Raw genomic sequence first — 23,009 nt, 5'->3', positions numbered from 1 at the left:
TCAGAGTGGCTTTCATATGCAAGCATTAGGTGCAGCACTCTATGATGAGCTTCTTCCTTGCCAAGAGCAGTAGTCTCAGTGGGCAAAGACAGGATCTCTGTGGGGCAGCTGGAGCACAGAGGTGAGAACTCTCTAAAGGACAGCCGCATAAAGTCACGGCGACAGTAGGTGTTTGCCTGCTAGGTGTTACAGATTGGTGTAATCCAAAGTGTTTGGATTTGCTTAATTTGTACATCCTTATGATAGCTGTCTAACCACTGAAAATGTGCCTGCCAGCTTCCACCTGGGTAACCTGTTCTGGCTGTACATGCTGATCTCTACCTCTTGAGCATCATGCGTCTTTGCTGCAACACTCTGTTGAGGAGGGGTTTACCCCATTAGTGGGAATCTATCTGAAGTTTCTCCTTCCTGGCAGATTTGGCTGAGATTTAACATGCCAGTGAGATGCAGGAGATAAGGCTGAATGGTCTAAAGGGGCTGTAAGACAAGAAATGTTAGGAAGCCCATTAGTCATTGAAGTCTTGTCCTGGGGAAGGGTCCTGGTGGCCGAGAAGAATCTGCAGAATTAGAGGTTGAAATGATTGTTGTGATAGATAGGGAGCCATCAGTGAACCGTTTTCTCCACTTTATATCTTTCTGTGGTGCTGTTCCCACTCCCATATGGGGTTCTCTGTAGCAGGGCAGAGAGAGAGAAATGTTCAGAGGGCTATCATACAACTTGATAAAAATCTAAGATGGGAAAAGAAAAATAAATCTGGAAGTCTGCAGGAAGCATTTTATTCTCCTTATATAAATGCTGGCTAGTATCAATGACAGAGGCACCTAATCCTCGCTCCATACCTCCATTTGTGAATCAGCCCGTGCAGCTCTGGCAAGACTGATGAATAAGCTCTGGGACTATACTGTGTGGGAATGCCAAAAGCAAGGGTGCATTGGGGTGACTGCAAGGACTCAGCACAACTCAAAAAAGCATCATTTACCATGATATTAAAGCGGTAATAAAGACGGTGATGTGGAGACAGGTCTTTTTCAGAAAGTGTAGAGGGGTAGGAGGGCTCTGGGTGGACAGGGGGCTTAAAAGAAACTTCTGGAGCCTCCCAGCAAATGGCAGGTGTAGTTCTTCTCCTATTGACTGACAAAGCTTCTCAGTCATGTCCTGTACCAACTGCAACTGCTATGGGAAACAATGGCTTGGCACCAGAAATGGCATACTTTGGATGCAGCTGGGCTTGCAGCCAAGCATAGAGTTAGCTGTGGTGGAGACTCTTTTGCTTCTCTAGCAGGCATATGGCACACATTTTCAAGTTTAGTGATATCTAATTTATACTGGGTGTTGCTGCTCTTAAGTTTTTGTAAATTGCCCTGTAAATTCTTGCTGAGCAATCTGCTAGCAAATGGAGCAGTGTTTTTAATGCTATTTAGTTATCTCAGCTCTAATGCTTGCAAAGAGCCTGGTGTTTTTAAAGCTGAAGAAAACCTCTTAGGCTTTTTTTTGAAATGGCTCTGTACACAGCATGAAATTCGCAAATCGCTATTTTTGAAATACATTTATTTTCCCTTTATTTACTCTTACTTTCTTGGCATTTGCCAAAAGGCTATGGAGAAGTTGTTTCCTAATATATGGTCTTTGTGCTTGGTTAAACACAAGGCGCATGTAAAGATTATCCATACCAACGGATGTGAAGGAACATGTTGTGTTGCCCACCTTGAACTTTTATATTCTGAGGTGACTTTTCTTCAATACAAACAATCACAGGAGGACACTGGGAATACTCCAAAGTGCCGAACTTTAGAGGCTGGTTTGCTGGTTCAAGGGCTGCACCGAAACATGGTGCACGGTTATGTGGTGTTCTCCACAGAATCTGCTTGGATGTTGTGTTTTGTGTTGCTTGGTTTGATTCCCCCCGCCCTGTTGTTCAAATCAGAGGTGCCATAAATGTGTTACCAACAGGTTGAGCTGCTTGATTCCATGATATTGTGCATATAGGGACTGGGGCATTCTTTCTGTCATGGCAGTCCTTGTCCAGAGAGATATAGCTGAAGGAGTAAAAGTCTTCACACGCTTCCACACAAGTCTGTTTTTAGAGGTGAAAGCTATTCAGGGGGAAGTATTGCTTTTTCTCCTTTCTACCTTGAACATTCTGTTTATCATTTTCTTCAGTTTATGTGTAATGGACTGCACACATAGCTATTTTTACTTCTCTCCTTCCCCTCTAAATATATGATCCAGGCAAGGATGTAGGCCCTTTGCTGAGACAATTTGTATTTGGTGCCTGAAGTCTTTGCATGCTACATCCAGAACCTCATATTTTAAAACTAATTCAGATGTGGAACCTCTTATGTCAGCAGGAAATCAGAGCACAATGAGGTGTAATGATACAGGCCAGACTTGCAAATAACTTCAGAAAGAAAGCTGACAGCTGCCACTGCCCTGCAGATTAACTGGGGGGAGCAGCAGTGAATGGATAACTTGTGCTTGTGTTTGCTATTGACTTCTGGCCACCAGTAGTATGTCTGATCACACTAAAAGAGGCAAAGGGATTGTCTTGACAGATATCTGGCTTTGAACTGACAGAGGGGTAATTTAGATGAAACATTAAGCAGAAGTTCTTCCCTGTGAGGGTGGTGAAGCCCTGGCATAGGTTGCCCAGAGAAGCTGTGGCTGCCCCATCCCTGGCAGTGTTCAAGGCCAGGTTGGACAGGGCTTGGAGCAACCTGGTCTAGTGGAAGGCCTGTGGCAGGGAGCTGGAACTGGATGAGCTTTAAGGTCTTTTCCAAATCTAACCATTCTATGACTCTAATAGGTGTGACCTGGCAGTGCTGGTCACCCTGCTCCTCTGACGGTTGTGTCTGTTCTGGGGCAAACTACAATATATGCTCCTGGCTTCCTGGGGCTGGCCAGGTGTTACTTAGCTTTTGCTTAAAGATGCCACATTATGGATTCCTCTGGGCCTCTTGGAAGATGGCTATGGTAGGTGATTTCTGTGGAGGGTGTAGCTCATTTGGAGCTTCAGGGTCATCCTTTAGCTGGCCAGTGGCCACTGGCCTCTTCCTCTGTTACTCTGCTGCAGCAAGGCCCTGCTCCAGGGCTGGGTGTGGAGCTACCTTGCCAGCAGTGCTGGCATCAGGTCCCAGAAGTGCTGAATCTGCGACCCTGCTAGTAAACTATGTATCCACAGGTTGCATGGGGTCTTCTGGTATTCCTCTGCTCCATGGGCACCTAGAGCCCAGACCGTGCAGGTCCAAGGGTGTGTCTGCTGCACAGCAGGGTCTCCCATGAAGAACATCTGAAGAGTGCACTGGGACTTGTGAGAAACTTTGTCCCAGATGACATGCACCTGTGCCATGGTCTTTCATACCCAGGGCATATCTGTGTAAAACCTGACAGTGCCATGGGAAAGAGGATGGTTGGAGGACTCAGGTGGTTAGTGTGTGCAAATACAAGCAGCATAGGCTGTGTCTCTTGAGTTGTCCCTGCTGCTCCTGGGAAGAGTCTTCTGTGTGCCACAATTGCAACAGGCAGGGCTCAGCAGCACCACAGACTGAAGCAGAACCTCTTCTGTCTTCCATGGGCTGCCAAGTGCTCAAAATTCTCCTGCTGACTTTTTGATTTAGGGCAGCATTTCTTTGTAAGTGAAAACCTGTGCTTCCAATAACCTTAAAAAACAATAGTGCTTTTAATTTATATTTTGATGGTGGGCTGGGTGGATGGGTGGTAATGCTAATAATTTTTTTCCTGATATTATGAAGAAGTGCTGAGCATCAAAGGTTTTTCCATTTTGTATGAGAAGGAAATAATGTTATGACTTGGCAGCACTTGTGGGAACTGCAGCTTGGGCACATGATGTTTCTGATACAAATTGCACCGCCTGAAAAGCTTCATGGCTTTCTTATTATATGATGCGCCACTTTCCTCCTCAAAGACTGGAGGATATGGTGTATCGTGGGAACGGTCCAGTCGAAGACTGTGACTTTTTAAGGAGCTGCAGAAAGCATCAGAAATGACACTCTCTCAGGCTGTCCTGTTCACTTTACCTGGGTCAGAAGCTGCTCTGGCTCTGAGGGTGGGCTGATGAGTGGGCATGGTCGTGGCTGCTACTTTGTTTGAACTGTGATGAACCACTCAAGTGCAAAGTACTTTCATTCTGTAGAAACAAAAGCCTAAAATCCAAGACACACTGATGGCTGGATAAAAAACCTAAGTAAGTCAGCTGACAAGCCAAAACTGCTCACCTGCTCACTGAATGCATGGCAGTCCGAAGTGGTGACTGCTTGCATGAACACCTGGAGAAGGCCTTGTAATTGGATTGATGAGATGGATTTGCCTAGTCTTACTTCACATACAAGGTCATGTATTTTGGGCACAGCACAGGTTCTCTTTCTGGCTGCCAATGCTAGTAGATGAACCAGAGAATGCACAGAAGATCATGCAGGGTTGTGTCAGTGTGCTGCCTCCTGACCAGCCTGGAGGAGCACAGCCTTTATTTCCACACAGCACCAGGTCACAAGCTTGCTGACCCACTGGCTGGTGCTGTAGGGCTCCTTACCCTTTTAACCAAGTCAAAGCTGCTCATTTTCTGGGTCCCAGTGCAGCTTCCCTAATATGGGGAAGCTGGACTGAAGAGCTCAGAACTGTCATGTGGACAGAGGGACAACCACTCAGATGTGAAGTCCTTGTTAAGAGAGCAAGCCATCATGTGCTACTAAAGCAGGTATAACTAGGGCCCCAGAGGTGATCAGACAAGCATCTGACTTAAGAGTGTGGTGGATAAACTCTGCTGAACAGATCTCAATCCTATTAAGTGACATATGGCAAAATTGAGTAGTGTCATGAGGGTCATGAGAAACAGTGCTGCTGTAATGGGACTGACATCATAACACAAAAGAATGCTTGTGGCGCCCTTGTGGGGAGGATCCTGCTCTGGACCCTGCTCCTTGGGCATCAGAATAAGCCCCAGGTGGACCCATGTCTCTCATATGAGGGTGGTAAGGCACTGGCACAGGTTACCCAAAGAAGCTGTGACTGCCCCATCGCTGACAGTGTTCAAGGGCAGGTTGGACAGGGCTTGGGGCAACCTGACCTAGTGGAAGGTGTCACTGTGGCAGGAGTTTGGAACTACATGATGTTGAAGGTCACTTCCAACCTGAACCACTGGCAGAAATGCGTATGGACAATTTGGGCTGCCCTTTGTTCTGGGCAAGCTCTGTGTGAATGCAACTTGTCTCTACAAAAGCCAGGTAAACATCACAGATTTGCTCAGGGGAAGGCCAGGCTGGCTGTCTTGAATCACTTCCCTTTCCTCCATGTGCCTTAGCATGGCTTCTAGGAGGATCTGTTCCATGATCTTTTCAGCCACAGAGGTGAGGCTGACAGGTTGGTAGTTTCCAGGGTCCTCCTTTCTACCCTTTTTAAAAATGGGTTCAATGTTTCCCTTTTTCCAGTCTCTAGACTTGACCTGAACCGCCATGACTTTTCAAACATATGATGTTTGGTGTGGTGGCTTGGCAGCTACATCAACCGGTTGCCTCAGGACTCTGGAATGCATCTCATCAGGCCCCATAGACTTTAAGTAGGTTCAGGTTCCTCAGGTGGTCTCAAACCTTATCTTCTCTTACAGTGTGCCCCCAGTCCCTGCCTTTAGGTCCATCCACTGGAGAGATGTAGGAAGAGAAATTGCCATGGAAGACTGAGGCAAAAAAAGCTGTTAAGTTCCTTAGTCTTTTCCTCGTATGTTTTTTGCCATTTTGCCAGTTGTGTTCGTTGGGGACGTGCACTTTCTTTGAGCTTCCTTTTCTGGCTGGCATACCTGTAGAAGTCATTATTATTATTTGTGTCCCTTGCCAAGTTCAGCTCTATCTGCACCTTGGCCTTCCTGACCTCATCCTTAAGCAACTGGGCTACATCCCTATTTTCTTCCCAGGATACCTGTCCCTGTTTCCCCTCCACTGCCTATGCATTTTCTTCTTGCCTTTTAGTTTGACCAGCAGGTGTAGATGCACCATCATCCACATTACCAACTGACTGACCTTCAAAATCCACATCTTTATACCTTTTATATAGAATCACCTGTAAATGTGAGGTGCATATGGTGCAGGGAGTACTACATTAATCTTTGCATTGCTGTACAGGTTCCTGATACATGCTCCTTAAACCCCACAGAGAGCAAGTTACAGTAACTGGGTATCTGCTGCCAAGTCTGGCTTCATCTTCCACTAGTACCATCAGCTGGAAAGGTAAGACATCAGCAGTAGTAGTAAGGCAAATGCTGATCATCTGCTTTCAAGGCAAAAAAGTGTATTTTGTAAAGAAAAAAATGCAGCTGTTCCATATCTGCTATAAAGAACATATATATTCATAGTAATATTTGTGTCATAGCTGCTGATTCCCAGTATTTAGAACAAATCAGCCCCCAAACTCCAGGAAATTTAAAACAAACAAAAACCTTAAATTCCTGTCAATTTGCTTCATGAGGACACACTTAGGGTCACATACCAAGGATGGTCAAGGGTGGTTTTGTTGCCACTGTAAAGGGGAGATACTTCACTGTCATGGTAAAAATCAAAACAGATCTGAAACTTCCAGCCATAAGTATAACTTTATTGCTGAGGCTCTGGGAACATTGATATGAGGGTGGCTGGGCTATAATGAGTTGTTAGTGCTGATGTAAAGATGGCAGTGTTGGAGAAAGATCCTGTATGTGCACCCTCCATGTTGCTGCAGCCGAGTGTCCTGCCCTTCCCGGCCAAATCTAGCGAGTCACTAATGTCCACAGGAAGCTTTTGGAGCTTTGCATGGGATGCTCTTCAAAGCAGAAGAAAGATATTTTCCTCAGCTGGCTTGGCCACCTCTGACAATGTCTTTGGGAGAAGGCAGAAGACAGATCATCTCTCTCATAGTGTTCCAGCCTTGAGAGCTCAGCATAGACAGATGAAGTCAGACCTGACGATTATCTCCTTCCATCTGCTTCCTCCCATGCTGCCTGTTGTTCTGCTTGCTCTCAGGTGACCTGCCTGATGTCTCTGTCAGAATCAAAAAGCTGTATAAGAAAAGGAACCATGCTGAATATCCTGAAGAGAGCCAGAAGTTATTTAACCTAGGCCAGCCTTGTTCTCTCTGCTGGTTACTCCTAGGAAGTCTCAATTTGGCCTGGCGCTGTCTCAGCATATTGTACTCTTGTAAGATGCCGATGGGGAAAGAAATTGCAACAGAAGAGCAAGAGTTGTATTCCCATAAACCATTATTATTTTTTGGGTGTCTTGAACACAGGACCCAAGTTAGTAGGCCAGGTCTGCTGGGGGCTGGTGGAGCTGGTCTGACGAAGGGGAAGAGCGGTTTTGGTAGGAGGCTTGCCAGACTGGTCAAGGAGGCTTTAAACTAGATGTACTGGGAGAGGGGGGCATCATTCCAACCCAACACACCCAGTCAGTTGCCAGCACCTATAATAAATGCTCATAGCGATATAGAGATACTCCAGCCGCTCCAGCCAATGAGCCGGCTTCATCTGGAGCTCGGCTCAGATGCCTCTATACATACATGTTCCCCATAGCATGGGGAACAAACAAGAGGAATTAGAGATGTGTGCAGGTCTACAAGGGTATGATATAATAGGCATCGCAGAAACATGGTGGGATGGCACCTAGGACTGGACTATTGGAATGGAAGGCTACAGGCTTTTTGGGAAAGACAGGCCCAGCAGGCGGGGAGGGGGAGCTGCTATTTATGTTAGGGATAGGCTGGAGAGTATGGAACTCTGTCTGGGGACAGGTGAGCAGTCAACAGAGAGTTTGTGGGTCAGGGTTAAAGGGAGAACAGTGATGGGAGACATTACTGTGGGGATCTGTTACAGACCGCCTGATCAAGAGGACTTGGTGGATAAAGCACTCTATAGACAGATAGGAACAGCCTCATGCTCGCAGGCCCTTGTTCTCATGGGGAACTTACAACCACGCTGATATCTGTCAGAGGGACGGTAGAGCCCAGCACAAGCAATCCAGGAGGTTCCTCGATTGTGTAGAAGACAACTTCCTTCTGCAAGTAATAGAGGAGCCAACAAAGAGAGGTGCCATGCTTGACCTCGTGCTCACCAACAGGGAAGGTCTGGTTGGAAATGTAACGCTCCAGGGCAGCCTTGGTTGCAGCGATCATGAGATAGTCGAATTTGAGATCCTCTGGACAGTGAGAAGAGCGTGCAGCAAGCTCACTGCCCTGGACTTCAAAAGAGCAGACTTTGGCCTTTTCAGGAACCTGCTTCGGAAGGTTCCATGGGAAACAGCCCTAGAGGGCAGGGTGACCCAAGACTGTTGGGTGATATTCATAGAATCATAGAATAGAATCATAGAATCGTTAGGGTTGCAAAGGACCTTAAGATTATCTAGTTCCAACCCCCCTGCTGTGGGCAGGGACACCTTACACTGGATCATATCACCCAAGGCCTCGTCCAACCTGGCCTTGAACACTGCCAGGGATGGAGCATCACAACCTCCCTGGTCAACCTATTCCAGTGCCTCACCACCCTAACAGGAAAGAATTTCCTTCTTATATCCAACCTAAACTTCCCTGTTTAAGTTTTAACCCATTACCCCTTGTCCTGTCACTACAATCCCTAATGAAGAGTCCCTCTCCAGCATCCCTATAGGCCCCCGTCAGATACTGGAAGGCTGCTATGAGGTCTCCACGCAGCCTTCTCTTCTCCAGGCTGAACAGCCCCAACTTCCTCAGCCTGTCCTCATACAGGAGGTGCTCCAGCCCCCTGATCATCCTCGTGGCCCTCCTCTGGACTTGTTCCAACAGTTCCATGTCCTTTTTATGTTGAGGACACCAGAACTGCACACAATACTCCAAGTGAGGTCTCACAAGAGCAGAGTAGAGGGGCAGGATCACCTCCTTCGACCTGCTGGTCACGCCCCTTTTGATGCAGCTCAGGATACAGTTGGCTTTCTGGGCTGTGAGCGCACACTGAAGCTGGCTCATATTAAAGTTTCTCATCGACCAACACCTCCAAGTCCTTCTCCGCAGGGCTGCTCTGAATCTCTTCTCTGCCCAACCTGTAGCCGTGCCTGGGATTGCTCCGACCCAGGTGTAGGACCTTGCACTTGGCATGGTTAAACTTCATGAAGTTGGCATCAGCCCACCTCACAAGCGTATTGAGGTCCCTCTGGATGGCATTCCTTCCCTCCAGCATATCAACCGAACCACACAGCTTGGTGTCATCGGCAAACTCGCTGAGGGCGCACTCAATCCCACTGTCCATGTCAGCGACAAAGATGTTGAACAAGACCGGTCCCAACCCCGATCCCTGAGGGACTCCACTCGTTACTTGTCTCCAGCCGGACATTGAGCCATTGACCACAACTCTTTGCATGCGGCCATCCAGCCAGCTCTTTATTCACCGAGTGGTCCATCCATCAAATTGATGTCGCTCTAATTTAGAGACAAGGATGTCATGCGGGGCAGTGTCCAACACTTTGCACAAGTCCAGGTAGATGACGTCAACTGCTCTACCTCTGTCCATCAGTTCCGTAGCCCCATCATAGAAGGCCACCAAATTGGTCAGGCAGGATTTGCCGTTAGTGAAGCCATGCTGGCTGTCACCAAGCACCTTGTTGATTTTCATGTGCCTTAGCATCCCTTCCAGGAGAATCTGCTCCAAGATTTTGCCAGGCACAGAGGTGAGACTGACTGGTCTGTAATTCCCCCGGTCATCCATTTTCCCCTTCTTGAAAATGGGGGTTATATTTCCCTTTTTCCAGTCGTCAGGAACTTCACCTGACTGCCATGATTTTTCACATTTTTGGAAATGTGATGCTCCAGGGCAGCCTTGGGTGCAGCGATCATGAGATGCTCAAATTTGAGATCCTCAGGACAGTGAGAAGAGTGTGCAGCAAGCTCACTGCCCTGGACTTCAAAAGAGCAGACTTTGGCCTTTTCAGGAACCTGCTTCAGAAGGTTCCATGGGATATAGCCCTAGAGGGCAGGGGGGCCCAAGACTGTTGGTTGATATTCAAGGATCACCTGCTACAAGCTCAGGAGTGTTGCATCCCAACCAGAAGGAAGTGCAGCAGGAGGGCCAGGTGACCTCCTTGAATGGATAAGGAGCTCCTGAGGAAAATCCAATTGAAAAAAAGAGGCTTATAATAAGTGGAAGCAAGGACAGGAGGCCTGGGAAGAATACAGGGATGTTGTTCGAGAAGCTAGGGACCAGGTTAGGAAAGCTAAGGCTCAGTTAGAATTAAACTTAGCTAGAGGTATTAAGGATAACAGGAAGGGATTCTACAGGTACATAGCAAATAAAAACAGACTAGGGAGAATGTAGGCCCCCTCAGGAAGGTCTCGGGAGAACTGGCTACACGGGATTTGGAGAAGGCTGAGGTTCTGAATGACTTCTTTGCCTCGGTCTTTACTGGCAAAGGCTCTGACCAAACCACCCAAGTCTTGGAAGACAGATGCAGGGACTGTGAGAATGAAGACCTTGCGCCCACTGTAGGAGAGGAACTGGTTCGAGACCATCTTAAAAATCTGAATGTGCACAAGTCCATGGGTCCTGATGAGATCCATCCACAGGTCCTGAAGGAGCTGGCGAATAAAGTTGCTAAGCCGCTGGCCATCATATTTGTCAGGTGAAGTTCCTGACGACTGGAAAAAGGGAAATATAACCCCCATTTTCAAGAAGGGGAAAATGGATGACTGGGGAAATTACAGACCAGTCAGTCTCACCTCTGTGCCTGGCAAAATCTTGGAGCAGATTCTCCTGGAAGGGATGCTAAGGCACATGAAAATCAACAAGGTGCTTGGTGACAGCCAGCATGGCTTCACTAACGGTAAATCCTGCCTGACCAACTTGGTGGCCTTCTATGATGGGGCTACGGAACTGATGGACAGAGGTAGAGCAGTTGACGTCATCTACCTGGACTTGTGCAAAGCGTTGGACACTGCCCCGCATGACATCCTTGTCTCTAAATTAGAGCGACATCAATTTGATGGATGGACCACTCGGTGGATAAAGAGCTGGCTGGATGGCCGCATGCAAAGAGTTGTGGTCAATGGCTCAATGTCCGGCTGGAGACAAGTAACGAGTGGTGTCCCTCAGGGATCGGGGTTGGGACCGGTCTTGTTCAACATCTTTGTCAGTGACATGGACAGTGGGATTGAGTGCGCCCTCAGCGAGTTTGCCGATGACACCAAGCTGTGTGGCTCGGTTGATATGCTGGAGGGAAGGAATGCCATCCAGAGGGACCCTGACACACTTGTGAGGTGGGCTGATGCCAACCTCATGAAGTTTAACCATGCCAAGTACAAGGTCCTACACCTGGGTGGGAGCAATCCCAGGCACGGCTACAGGTTGGGCAGAGAAGAGATTCAGAGCAGCCCTGCGGAGAAGGACTTGGGGGTGTTGGTCGATGAGAAACTTTAATATGAGCCAGCTTCAGTGTGCGCTCACAGCCCAGAAAGCCAACTGTATCCTGAGCTGCATCAAAAGGAGCGTGACCAGCAGGTCGAAGGAGGTGATCCTGCCCCTCTACTCTGCTCTCGTGAGACCTCACCTGGAGTATTGTGTGCAGTTCTGGTGTCCTCTACATAAAAAGGACATGGAACTGTTGGAGCAAGTCCAGAGGAGGGCCATGAGGATGGTCAGGGGGCTGGAGCACCTCCTGTATGAAGACAGGCTGAGGAAGTTGGGGCTGTTCAGCCTGGAGAAGAGTAGTATTTGAAGAGGTCCTAGAAGGGTGCTGGAGAGGGACTCTTCATTAGGGACTATAGCAATATAACAGGGGGTAACGGGTTAAAACTTAAACAGGGGAAGTTTAGATTGGATATAAGGAAGTTCTTTAAGGGTGGTGAGGCACTGGAATAAGTTGTGAATGCTCCACCCCTGGCAGTGTTCAAGGTTGGACAGAGCCTTGGGTGGCATGGTTTAGCGTGAGGTGTCCCTGCCCATGGCAGGGGGGTTGGAACTAGATGATCTTAAGGTCCTTTCCAACCCTAACTATTCTATGATTCCATGATTATACTTTTCTTAGCCTTGCAGGGCTGCTTCCTACATACATAGTGGTCCATACGTTGAAGGCTTGCTGCATGGGGAGGGAGAAAGTGAATCATAAGCTGCATATCTCAGTTCACACAGAAGAGCACTGAATGCTCTTTGTCAGCACCTGTTACTGTACTGTGCTTTGGGTACTGGGGAAGGACAGGGCATGTTATATACTGCCCTGAATTTTTATTACTGCCTTTTGTGAGATTGCTCACTACTGACTGGCATCCATTACAACAAATACTTAGAAAGACGCTTCTAAAAGTCCAAGTGAGTGAAGATACAGATGTACAACATCCAGAACTGTTCAGTGACAGCGTAATTGCAGCAATTTCTGTTCATGCAGTTCTGAGTGGAGGAGGCCTGCTAATTCTGACCACTGTTCCTGCTGCTACATTTTGATGTTAGTGAAGACTTTAAAACAATGATGTAGCTTCAAAAACATCAGTCAGATTTTTGCCCATCAGAAAATTTCAGTTTGAAGTAATACTTTTCATGTAATGACACAGAAAAATATAAGAATTCTCCTGGAAAATAGAATGGTTTGTTTATTTGTTTGTTTCTTTGTTTATTTTCCCTTGCTGGTCAAATCTTGTCAAATCTGGGATAAACGGCTGAATACGCTTCCTTTCAGTGCCTTCTGCCTGCTTGTTCAGTCCCCACACATTTTTCACTGACTCCTCTCCTCACAGGGTGCTCTGCCACCAACTTTACTCTCCCCTTTGGAGTGGAAAATAACTGAGTTATGTGCAATCAGTTTATGTTGTCCTTGTTTGCAGCAGGGGTGTAATACATGAACCTGCTGTGGATCTCTTGTGGATGAAAGGGAGGCTGTAAGAAAGGATACTGGTGCAGAAGCAGTATTCTTGCTGCTATGACAGAGGTGCCTGACATCCTCCATGCAGGTAACAGTGCATTTCCTGTCAGTGCTATCTGTTGTACAAACTTGTGGCTGCATACTCTGGGGTTTGCAAAGGCCCTGACGTTCAAGCTGTGTTTTTCCTGAGAATCCAGAATCACCCTCACAGGTTTCATAGGGTTATAGAACAGTTTGGGTTGGAAGGGACCTTCAATATCATCTAATTCCAACCTCCTGCCATGGGCAGGGACACCTTCCACTAGACCAGGTTGCTTCAAGCCCATTCAACCTGGCCTTGAACACTGTGCCCCAGGGGTGAGGCAGCCACAGCACATCTGGGCAATCTGAGCCAGTGCCTCGCCACCTTCATATAAGATACATGGGTTCATTTCACTGGTTCCCCATGGTTCCACCCTCACAGGGAAGAACTTCTTCCTGAGATCTTTTCTAAATCTCCCCTCTGTCAGTTTAAAGTCATTCCCCCTTGTCCTGTCACTATATGCCCTTATGAAAAGTCCCTCCCTGGTTTTCTTGTAGGCCCCCTTCAGGTATTGAAAAAGAGACCTGTTAAAAGGTCTCCCTGGAGCATTCTCTAGATTGAACAAGCACAGCTCTCTCGGCCTGTTTTCCTTCTGTTTCCTTTGAGACACAAAGCAGTGGCTGTCTGGATGGGTCAGTTAGCTGTGCAAATACCTGGCAAGTTTATTTTCCTCTGACAGAGTTTAAGGATCATTGTGTATTAAGGTGACAGCCCACTCAAGCTGCTTAGTGTTGTGCTCAAGGGCTTGGCTCAAAAAGTTACAAAAGGACAGGTAGGAGAAGGACTCTGGTCAGAGCTTTTGTATGACAATGACATTTCTGAAGCAAGCAGGAGGTGCCAGCTGCACATGCATGATGGTTCTGTGCAAAAAGCTAGGTAATCATGTCCCACTTGGTACACATGCAAGTGCCTGTGCATCCTAGGAACACTATGAGAAAGAAGGCTGCTGCCTTGTGTTTTGCACTGTTACAGGAAATATCCATATCTTCTAAGAAGCTTATTGTTTGACTCGAACATTCTGGTTTACTAAAATGACAAGGTGGTTGGTTGTTTTTTTTAACATTCTGTCTGGGTTTTTTTTTAACCGTTTATGTTTATTCTTAAAGGTTTTCCTCCTTGTCCTGTGGGTTAAGAGACTTTATCTGGAAATTCTGTTTTGTGAAGCACAGCAGACTTATAGAAAGGAAAGGCTGTCCTTTCTGCAAAGGAGTAAAATATGTGGGGCAGGGGCAGAGAGGCACATAAAGGTAGAGAGAGAACCAGTGAACAGTTAATCTTAATGCATCAATAGCTGAAGCAGGTGTCTTCTAGGCATCCAGAGAACCGCTTGTGAAGAAGGACCAGTTGCAAGCAGGGCTTTCCCTGTGGCTCAGAGGGGAACATTACAGCATTTGAAGAGATGTGGGAAAGCCAAAGCACTTTATGCTACTGAGAAGAGAGATTAAGTCAAATTCAGAAGATGGTTGCAGCCACACTGTTGCATGAGTGTGTTAGAGTGTCTACAGAGCTGACTGTCAGAATTGGTGGAATACAAAGGCTCAAAGGAAACATGCTAAGTGTAGATGATGACTGCTTAGGCCTTGTTTTATGTCCTGTGTGTGTATTTCAGGCTGCAGAATTCCTATGTTTCTACTTGGTCTGTGGTTACTTCCCAGTCACTCTCTGGAATGGAGCAGATTTCCCATCCTATAAGCTCTAGTTTTCTTCAGAAAACAGCATTTAATTGCAAGGGTAGTTGTTTTTAGTTCAGAGATGCTGCTCAGAGGCAGTTACAGGAGCAGTGTGCCTGAAAGAGCAGTTTTAAATTGTGTTGCATAAGAAAGAGCAGCCAGGAGAATGTGCAGTGAAAGAACTCCTGAAGGGTTGAATTTTGTGGACCTCTTTTTCTGTCCATTGCTGTGCAGGCAGGAAGCAGGCCAGAATGGCTTCCTGGGAGTGAAAGAGACATCAAGAAATGTTGATCCTGTCCTCTCATGCTTGTTAGAATATGTGAGTTAGGGAGAGCATTGTGAGTTGGGTAGGGGCTGATGAAAACAGGTGCAGTTTGTGTTGAGATAAAATTTTGGCCTCATTTCTGTCAACTTCCAACCATCTTGTTTATATCTTGTGATTCTGTAGTTAGCTTACTAATGTGTGTCTGCTATAGCATAGCTCCTGCTAGGGACCAGCAGCACACTGTCCTGTGTACTGTCCTAGCATAAGAGACAATGTCCCCAGTGTGCAGAACTTACCATCTGAGCAGAAGACACAAGAGTGGAGCTCAGGACATACAAATCTTGCAAGCTGACCAGAAGATACAGTGTAAAAGGTGGATAGAATAATTCTGTTTCTTTGCTGAAATACAGTTGAAACACAAAGCGTTGATATTCTTCATGACTTCTTGTAGATGCAGATATATTTTCTGTTCATTTTGGTTTGGCTCACTTTCAGCCCAGTGAACAGTTCTTTCCAGTGTTTGAATGAGTAAATGAAAATGATATGTGGCTATAGGCTTTCTGTATTTCAGAAGGCACAATGTTAAAGTGGCAAATTTCCTCTGTCTGGTTTGATAGAGGACAAGTTGACTGGTGAGTTCAGTTTGGGGTCTGGAAGCTGCCCTTGCCTTTACATCTTCAAAAGAAGGAATGTTGTTGGGTGCAATTTAAATTGCCATGAATTAACCAAATCTGAGCCAAACCCTTTTAGTTCTACAGTTCTTCAGTTCACTAGGACTAAAAACACCCTGTTAAGAGCAGAGTCTACAAACAAGGAGCAGGTTGGGTGAGTGATCATTTTGATATTGTTGAAATAGAGCTTTTAAATGGAAGATCCAAGATGAGCCACTTACTTTACTAATTCCTGGAACTGCATATATTTGCAGAGTTCCAGGACTAGTAAACATCAGTACACTGGACCATATTTGTCAGAAACAAATTTGAGTTCATGATCTTAATTTAGAGACTTCTTCTAGTGCAAACAGCAGTGTTCAGCAGCTTGTGCTGGCCACTCAGTTTCTTGCTTCATTACTACTCTCTGTAGAATTCCTGTGACTCTGTTGATCGAAGAGGTAATCTGTCATAGTGAGGAAATACACCAACTCTGCCTCCCCAAGGCAGACAGGAGTTGGCTGTAAACCTCATTGTTGTGCCCTGAAGTGTTGGTACAGCTAAAGGCCATGTACTTGTCCCTGAAATGATGGTCAATGGAAGAAACATGTCTATGTTGGTAACACTTACCTGTACATTGATCAAAGCTTATCCTTCAGAGATCCCAGACTAAAATAGAGAAAGGCTTTGCTATGACTAGATATAGCAGCTTTCTCTTATTGGGAAAACACATAACTTGATCCTGAAACCATGAAAAAGGACTACAGAGGTTACTGTTTCATTGTCTGCCACTATGACCATCAACATGGACTAACCAAAAGCACCGGGCAGGGAAGACTGGTTAGGCAGGAGGAATCATAGTGTTACAGATGCTAATGTCCTGTTAAAGAACATGGTCTTCCCAAGGTGCCAGTGGATCTCTTTATTACCAAAAAAAAAAAAAGTGATTTTGTGTTGGTAATTCTGAAAAGTGCCTAGAAGATTTCCTCAATCTTTTTCTGTTTTCCTGTGATTTCTGTCACTTTCAGGTAAATGGAAGATTTGGAGGCTAACTTAATCCAGACAAGCAAAGCATGTAGAATAGAGCAAATGGTAGCAAAATGGCTTCATCGCACTCGGGATGGTGCATCAAGGTAAACATGTTTTTTGTGAAAGAAACATCTGTGGATCACCTTTGATCAAAGACAGTGCAAGCTTGTTCTCAGCAGGAACAGGTTGCAGATCTTACTCATTGTTTAAGTTGTTTGTGGGAAACACGCATAAAGTAGTGCCCAGGTTCAGGGAAAAAAAAATAAAAAGGTGGTTTTAAGCATCCCTCTTGGCTTCCAAGGACAGATGTTCCTGCTTTCAGGCATTCTCGTTTTGTAAGCCACAAAATTCTGCAGAAATACAATATTGCTCAATGTAAAATGTGCTTTTCTTGAGGGAAGGGTTGTACTTCTCTTTGTCTCTTGCCATGGGCCCATGTTTTTAGCTCAAGACTGAGTTGCCATTACAAGGGATCTTGGCCCACAGCTACCTTACTTTCCTAAAGTCTGTGAATCAAAATTAAGGTAGACCGGATCCTGGCAGAAGCAGAGACCTGTAAATTTTGTCACTGCCTTGCTGGGTAAAGGTGTTGCTATGATCTTTGGAGGTCAGGGCTTACTGCAGGGCACACCTAGACTTCTCCCTCTATGTGACCACTGGGCTGGGGTGGCTAGAAGAGTTGTGGTTACAACCAGCTAGTGCCACTGGTCTTTTATCTTAAGCTTTCTGTGGAGCCTGGAGGATCATTGCTGGCCTGCACATTGCAGGGCCACCTGTGGGTACCCAGAGAAGTGTTGGCCTCTCTGTGTACTGACGCAGTCCACTGAAAATGTGTGTGGATCTATGACCCTTCTATAAAGTATCGTCAGATTGTATCTTAATGACCAGGTTTTTGTCTCACAGGGGCAGCGTGTCTGTGACAAACAGCATCAGTGATGGCAGTAGTCAGCCTGCCAGCCGTGTCAAAATTACTGTCACAGTATATAAAGATTTGGTTCTCCATCACTATGGCTTTGAGATTTGTCCAAACCTTCCTCTTACAATTGCCTCTGTTACTGCAGGTAAGCACCATTTCCTTGTCCCTACAGTCATAGGTATGAGAAGCCTTAATTGTCCCAGTTGGCCTTAGTGATGAACTCTGGCCAGTATTTGAGTTTTTCAGGTACTTCTGGTTGGCATGTGATCCCTGAATTTTAAGGGCAAAAGCCTGTGTGCCTGTGCTGTGGAGAGTGCTTGAACATCTACTGCATTCTGATGGCGTGGAAAAATCTAAACTAATGGCAACTTCACTGCTAATTCTTAGCCTGCACTCAGACACAGCTGATCTTCAGGGATGTGAAGATCCATTTCAAAGCAAAGTTCTTTCTCATGTTTTATCTGAAATACAAAGGAAGAATTTAATCTAATCTTAGGAGTTTTTATTCCCTAGGATCTTATATCCATATAACACAGAGATCACTGCTAGTTACAGGCAGTCCAGGTGAAATTCTGCTTAAGTTGGGCAGATCAACTCTTCCAGTTATAAAAGGTATAACTCTGCTTTTAAGGTGGCTTGGGGGTTTTGAATAAAACCTTGTGAATCTGTTTTTTTATATACCTTTTTCTTTTTTAATGAGTACACAAAAATGCCTGCCTTTTTATCTGTTGGTATGAGTGTGACAGCCAGAGAAAGACTATGCCCAAGCTGGGCAGGTAGGTGTTGGGAGGGTGGCAGGAGGGCTGGCTTAGGCTCTGCCTCTAGCTGCCCATGTGGGCTGTGGCATCCACCATCTGCCTGGGGGAACAGCCTGTCCAAGTGCTTGTGCTTGTGGGATGTTTATTATAAAGGCACTACAGTGTGGTCTCTGTCCTTTCACAGTGATTTTGAGTGAAATTTTCTCTTTTTGCCTCTTCCTATAGGAAACATGGCTAAATTAGCTGAGGGTATTGGGGTCTAAGAAATGGGGAAGGAGGTTTTCTGTCACACTTTTTTCCTAATTGCAAAGAATCAACATTTTATTAAAACTGAGGCATGAAGAAACCTGTCCTTTTAAGTCCTGTCCTTTGCTGTGGGAGTCCATGGCTAAGAGCCATTTGTTTAATTCGAGGTGATTGTGTTTTGCCATTCATAAATGCTATCTGGCCCTGGGATCTCCCTGAGGGGCAGGTGGAAGGTGCTACGGATTACGTGCTCAATCATTCATCTCAGACAAGAGGTCCACCTGCTCCTTAAACCTCTTGCATCTTTCAGCTGCCACTCTCCTGGAAAGCAAAACTCAAAAAACATCTTTTTCACTTGTTGTGGGTCCTCCCGTCAACCAGCGAGGTTATGAAGACCTCCTCTCCCAGGTTGCACAGGGGGATCACCATGCTGAAAATCAAGCCCAAATCTCCCAAGGACTGCTGCAGGAGTCTGGATGGTGGCATAGATGGTGAATCCTTGGTCTGGATAGTGGCATGCTAGGAGCACCAGGCCCTAGCCCATGCACCGTATGTGGTCAGCCACTGGGATGTAACCAGCACGGTCAGGCCAGGGTGCAGATCCAGCAGAGAGGAGCACCATGGTGTGCCAGTTGCCCACAGGCCTGTGTGTGCCCAAGGCCTGCAGGCAAGTGAAGGCACTGCTTCTACCTCCCAGTCCTCCTGCGGTTATCCAAAAGCCTGTGAGCTGTCCTGCTGCACCTTGGGCAGGGATGTGTGCTGGACTGCAACAAGGAAAAAGAATGCACGAGAGTGATTTTCTGTGGTGCAGGGGCAGCTTGTGAAGCCAGAGAACAGCCCAGGCGAAGTGGCATGGACATGGTCAGGGGTATACTGGCTCCCATCAGGATCCAGCATCCTATGGCCCCTTTTTATTTTGCCATCCAGAGGCAGCTGCTGAGGCAAGTGTGTTGGAGGCAGGATAAGGAGCTCACAGTGAGCGTCCCTGGTGGGAGGAGGTCTGCTGGTATAGTGCTGTCATGAGTAACAGTGTACCATTCACTCACAGGGAGCACTGCTGAAGGGAAGCTGCAGCCAGGTGACCAGGTCCTCCTGATAAACTCCACCGTGGTGGATGACCTATCTGTCGAACGAGCGGCTGACATCATCAGGTGTGGTTCCTCATCGCCTGCAGGGCTGAGGTGGCAGAGGGCTGAATGGAGAGATGTAGGGATGAGTTCTCACTAGGGGTTACAAAGGTGCACAGTGATGTGGGGCTGGCTCAGTGGGGGCCTGTCCTACAGCAACAAGTCTGCCCTGCAGCTGAAGGGCAAAGCAGCCCAGGAGAATGGGTTCCCTCACTTTTCTCTGTCTTGGTTGGACTGCGCTGAGAGCCTTCCCTCACAGTGGGGATGGAGGGGATGGAGGCCTCACTGGCACTAGCTGCCATGAGACTGGGGAGGAAGGCACAGGCAGCTGCTGACCCTGCCTGACTACATGTCTCTGTTACAGGGAGGCCGGTGATGAGCTCCTCCTAACTGTCCTGCGCTGCACGTCGGTAAGTGGCCTTTCTTCAGGACTCAGCAGTCCCAGCAGCATTGCTGCAGTGTGGCCCACAGGGAAGATGTGGTGGCTGGGCTGGCCCAGAGGATACAAAGGCCTGACCAAAGCCAAAAGAGAGCTGCATGGGTTCTCCCCTTTTATGCATGCTCTTTGAAGAGGTTTTGGGGAGAATCAGTTGTAACTCCTCACAGCTCACTGGGGTGAAGAACCATGGTGGCTTTCAGAGCCCACCACAAACAGAGGCTTGCTGAACTGTTTGAGCCCATACTCTTTGGAGCTGGAGGCTCCATCAGGAGCTGTGAGAGCCTGACAAGGCTCCATAGGGGACAGGAGGTCACAATGACTGGATCACAGGCAGGTCTCTTCAGCAAGCTGTGACCAGCCCGCTAAGAACACCCTGGAGTGCTCTCCATGTGATGGAGCTGCCTGAGACATGGGGACCATCCTGACATGAAAGACAGGTGCCAAGGCTGCAGGCCCAGCATCTGTCCTAGGTGCTCCTTGGAAGCTCTTGAGATTTTCCTTTTGACTGCTGGAAAAATTACTCTCTTTTTCTCCAGGCTCCATGTGGTTAAGGGCTGGGACCTATGAGTGGCTCATACTTTGGGAACAGAAACCTTTATTCCAAAGCTTTATTACAAAACTTTGGTGCTGACTGCCCATTCCTGTAGCATTAAATTCCCCAGAAGCCATGCACTGTCAACATGATGTGTTTATCCATGAGGATTTCAATGTGTATGTATAAACACTGAGCTGGAAGGCAAGGTCAAAATTGGGTTTGTGTGCTTTTTGCTTTCTTGTGGTGGCAAGTGGCCTGGGGGGTGGTTGCCCCCCACACCCTGGAAAGCATTCTGGGAGTGGTTTTTGTTTGTTTGGAGGTTTTGGTTTTTTTTTTAATTTATTCCTAGAAACAAGAATGATAATTCTTTCAGAAGAGTTACTGGAGTTCTCAGGCTTAATGTCATGAAGTTTCTTGGGCATTCAATAAAGGTACATTAAAAAAAAAAAAATCTCTTCTATGAATTTTTCCTGCACAAAGTTTACCATTCAACAGATGTGCACAAAGCCAAAGTAACCACAAAAACTTTAAGCAAACCCACTTAACAGTGGTTTCCCTCTTTTGTTAATCTAATCTCCCTTGCATAGTACATTCACTGTCAGTCTTGCCAGGCTTGATCTTGCTCTGGAGACCAAGGAAAAAATAAGAATTAGTTTTACAAGGCTTAAATGCCTGCCAGAAGGGTTTCAGAGAGAAAAGGATTTTGAAAACCCTGCGTGGGATTTGGAACACCCTTCACAGGCCTTCCTGCATTGTTGAGAAGCAAATGGGGCACAAACCGGTTTTTGTTTTTCCATTTGCAGGTCATTTAAGGACATGTCTAAGTACAGTCAAGGCTGATCTTTGGTTTGGGGTTGTCTCTTGCCCCTGAAGGCAGCTGTGCTTAGAGCTGAGAGGTAATACCTCTCATCAATGGATACCAGACCCCCTGCCAGGGCTGCACTGGCCATACTAGAAGAGATATAGGAGGCCTTGGCCCTTCTCAGGGCAGCTGTGGGGCATGATGCTCCATACAGCCCAGCAGACTCTGGAAGGGTTGCTGGCCAAGCACAGAGACTCCTGCCTGACTCCTGTCCTCTGTCCTTCCCAAATGGCCTCAGGGCAAGATGGTGCTGTGTCAGACTGGGAGGTACCTGCACTTCCGACAAGAGTGTAGGGATTGAGGGATACTGCTTCTGTTCTTCTTAGGGAATGACATGTTTTACAAGATCAGGACATTTGCGAACAAGAAGTTGGTGGTTCCTAGACTCACATGGTGTCTTGTGAGATTGGTAGGCCCCTGGCATGGTGTTTATGCGATATGGTTATGTGACAATAGTGTAATGCAGTCAAGTTGGCTTTTTAGTCTTGGGCAGTTTTCTTAAATGTTTGCAATATGAGAGTATGCTCTAGAAACCCCAGCTGAGCTGGGATATGCTGCATACATGGCTGTGCTCTTGTGATACACTAATAGGGGATTTTGTCTGTCACTGCAAGGCACTCTGCATGTGTTCATTTATGGTGCTGCTTAGCCTTACTGCAAGCCAGCTGTTAGCAGATAAACAGTTGTTCTGCAGGATTCTGGCTTCATTGCAGGAGTTGGGGAAATGTGTAAACACAGTAGCTGGTTAACCTGCAGTGAAATTAGGAGTGCAACAGGATGTGTTGCATGTGTGTCCACTTGGTGAACAGCTGGGTCTGGGTTCAGTAGGCAGCAACCACCCAGGTAAGTCTTGTAGCCCAGGTAGGTTTTGCCTGTAGCAAGCCTGGAGGCTGAGAGACTCCTAACATCACCTGTTCCTGTAAGTGTGAAACAGTGTAGTGTGAGCAGCTTCAGCATGGGCTGTGCTCTCACCCCTCCCTGTACTGTGGGCCTCTGCATCTTGTACCTAACTACAACAGACTGAGTTGCTAACCAAGTGCTCTTTTTTTCAGGGCGGGCCCAAGTCATCATTTCTTACTGCAGAGAAGAGGGCAAGGCTGAAAACAAACCCTGTGAAAGTACGGTTTGCAGAGGAAGTGCTGGTGAATGGACACACACAGGTCAGTAGGGTATTGCTACAGCCAGATGCCGTGGACAGTGCATGTTGGGAAGAAATGGGTCCCATCTGGGGACAGATACCAGGCTGGCTTACAAGACCTACAGAGTATCTGCACCTGGATATACATCCAGGCATCTGGTGCCAACTTGTTTCCTAGGCACATCTGTGATCAGGGAGGAAGCACTAGAATCTCTAGAGGGGTTTATGTTTTGTTTGCTTACTTAGACTAATGGAAAATACCTAATGAAGAGTCCCTCTCCAGAATCCTTGTAGGACCCCTTCAGATATTGGAAGGCTGCTATGAGGTCTCCACACAGTGTTCTATTCCCCAGCTGAACAGCCCCAACTTTCTCAGCCTATCTTCATACGAGAGCTGCTCCAGTCCCCTTATCATCCTCGTGGCCCTCCTGTGGACTTGCTCCAAC

The 23,009-nt window shown here is 46.9% G+C and overlaps 1 protein-coding gene across 3 annotated transcripts in view; it reads left to right on the top strand.

The window, feature by feature from the left end:
- The window catches only part of FRMPD1 (FERM and PDZ domain containing 1), a 43,729-nt gene that overhangs the window by 1,068 nt on the left and 19,652 nt on the right, over positions 1-23,009 (top strand). For 2 of the 3 annotated variants that reach the window (XM_062630044.1, XM_062630041.1), the window contains exons 2-6: positions 16,542-16,646; positions 17,446-17,603; positions 19,511-19,613; positions 19,954-19,999; positions 22,478-22,585. In XM_062630044.1, the coding sequence (XP_062486028.1) occupies positions 16,546-16,646; positions 17,446-17,603; positions 19,511-19,613; positions 19,954-19,999; positions 22,478-22,585 (516 nt within the window). In that variant the 5' untranslated portion in view covers positions 16,542-16,545. Of the gene's footprint in view, positions 1-16,308; positions 16,647-17,445; positions 17,604-19,510; positions 19,614-19,953; positions 20,000-22,477; positions 22,586-23,009 lie in introns of those variants that run through there. The other variant, XM_062630042.1, reaches the window with a different exon arrangement.

Source organism: Pezoporus occidentalis, unplaced genomic scaffold (genome assembly GCF_034315485.1).
Source record: "Pezoporus occidentalis ecotype Australia unplaced genomic scaffold, CSIRO_AGI_Poc_V1 ctg346, whole genome shotgun sequence".
NCBI lineage: Eukaryota > Metazoa > Chordata > Aves > Psittaciformes > Psittacidae > Pezoporus > Pezoporus occidentalis.
This window is presented reverse-complemented; position numbering and strand designations above follow the sequence as displayed.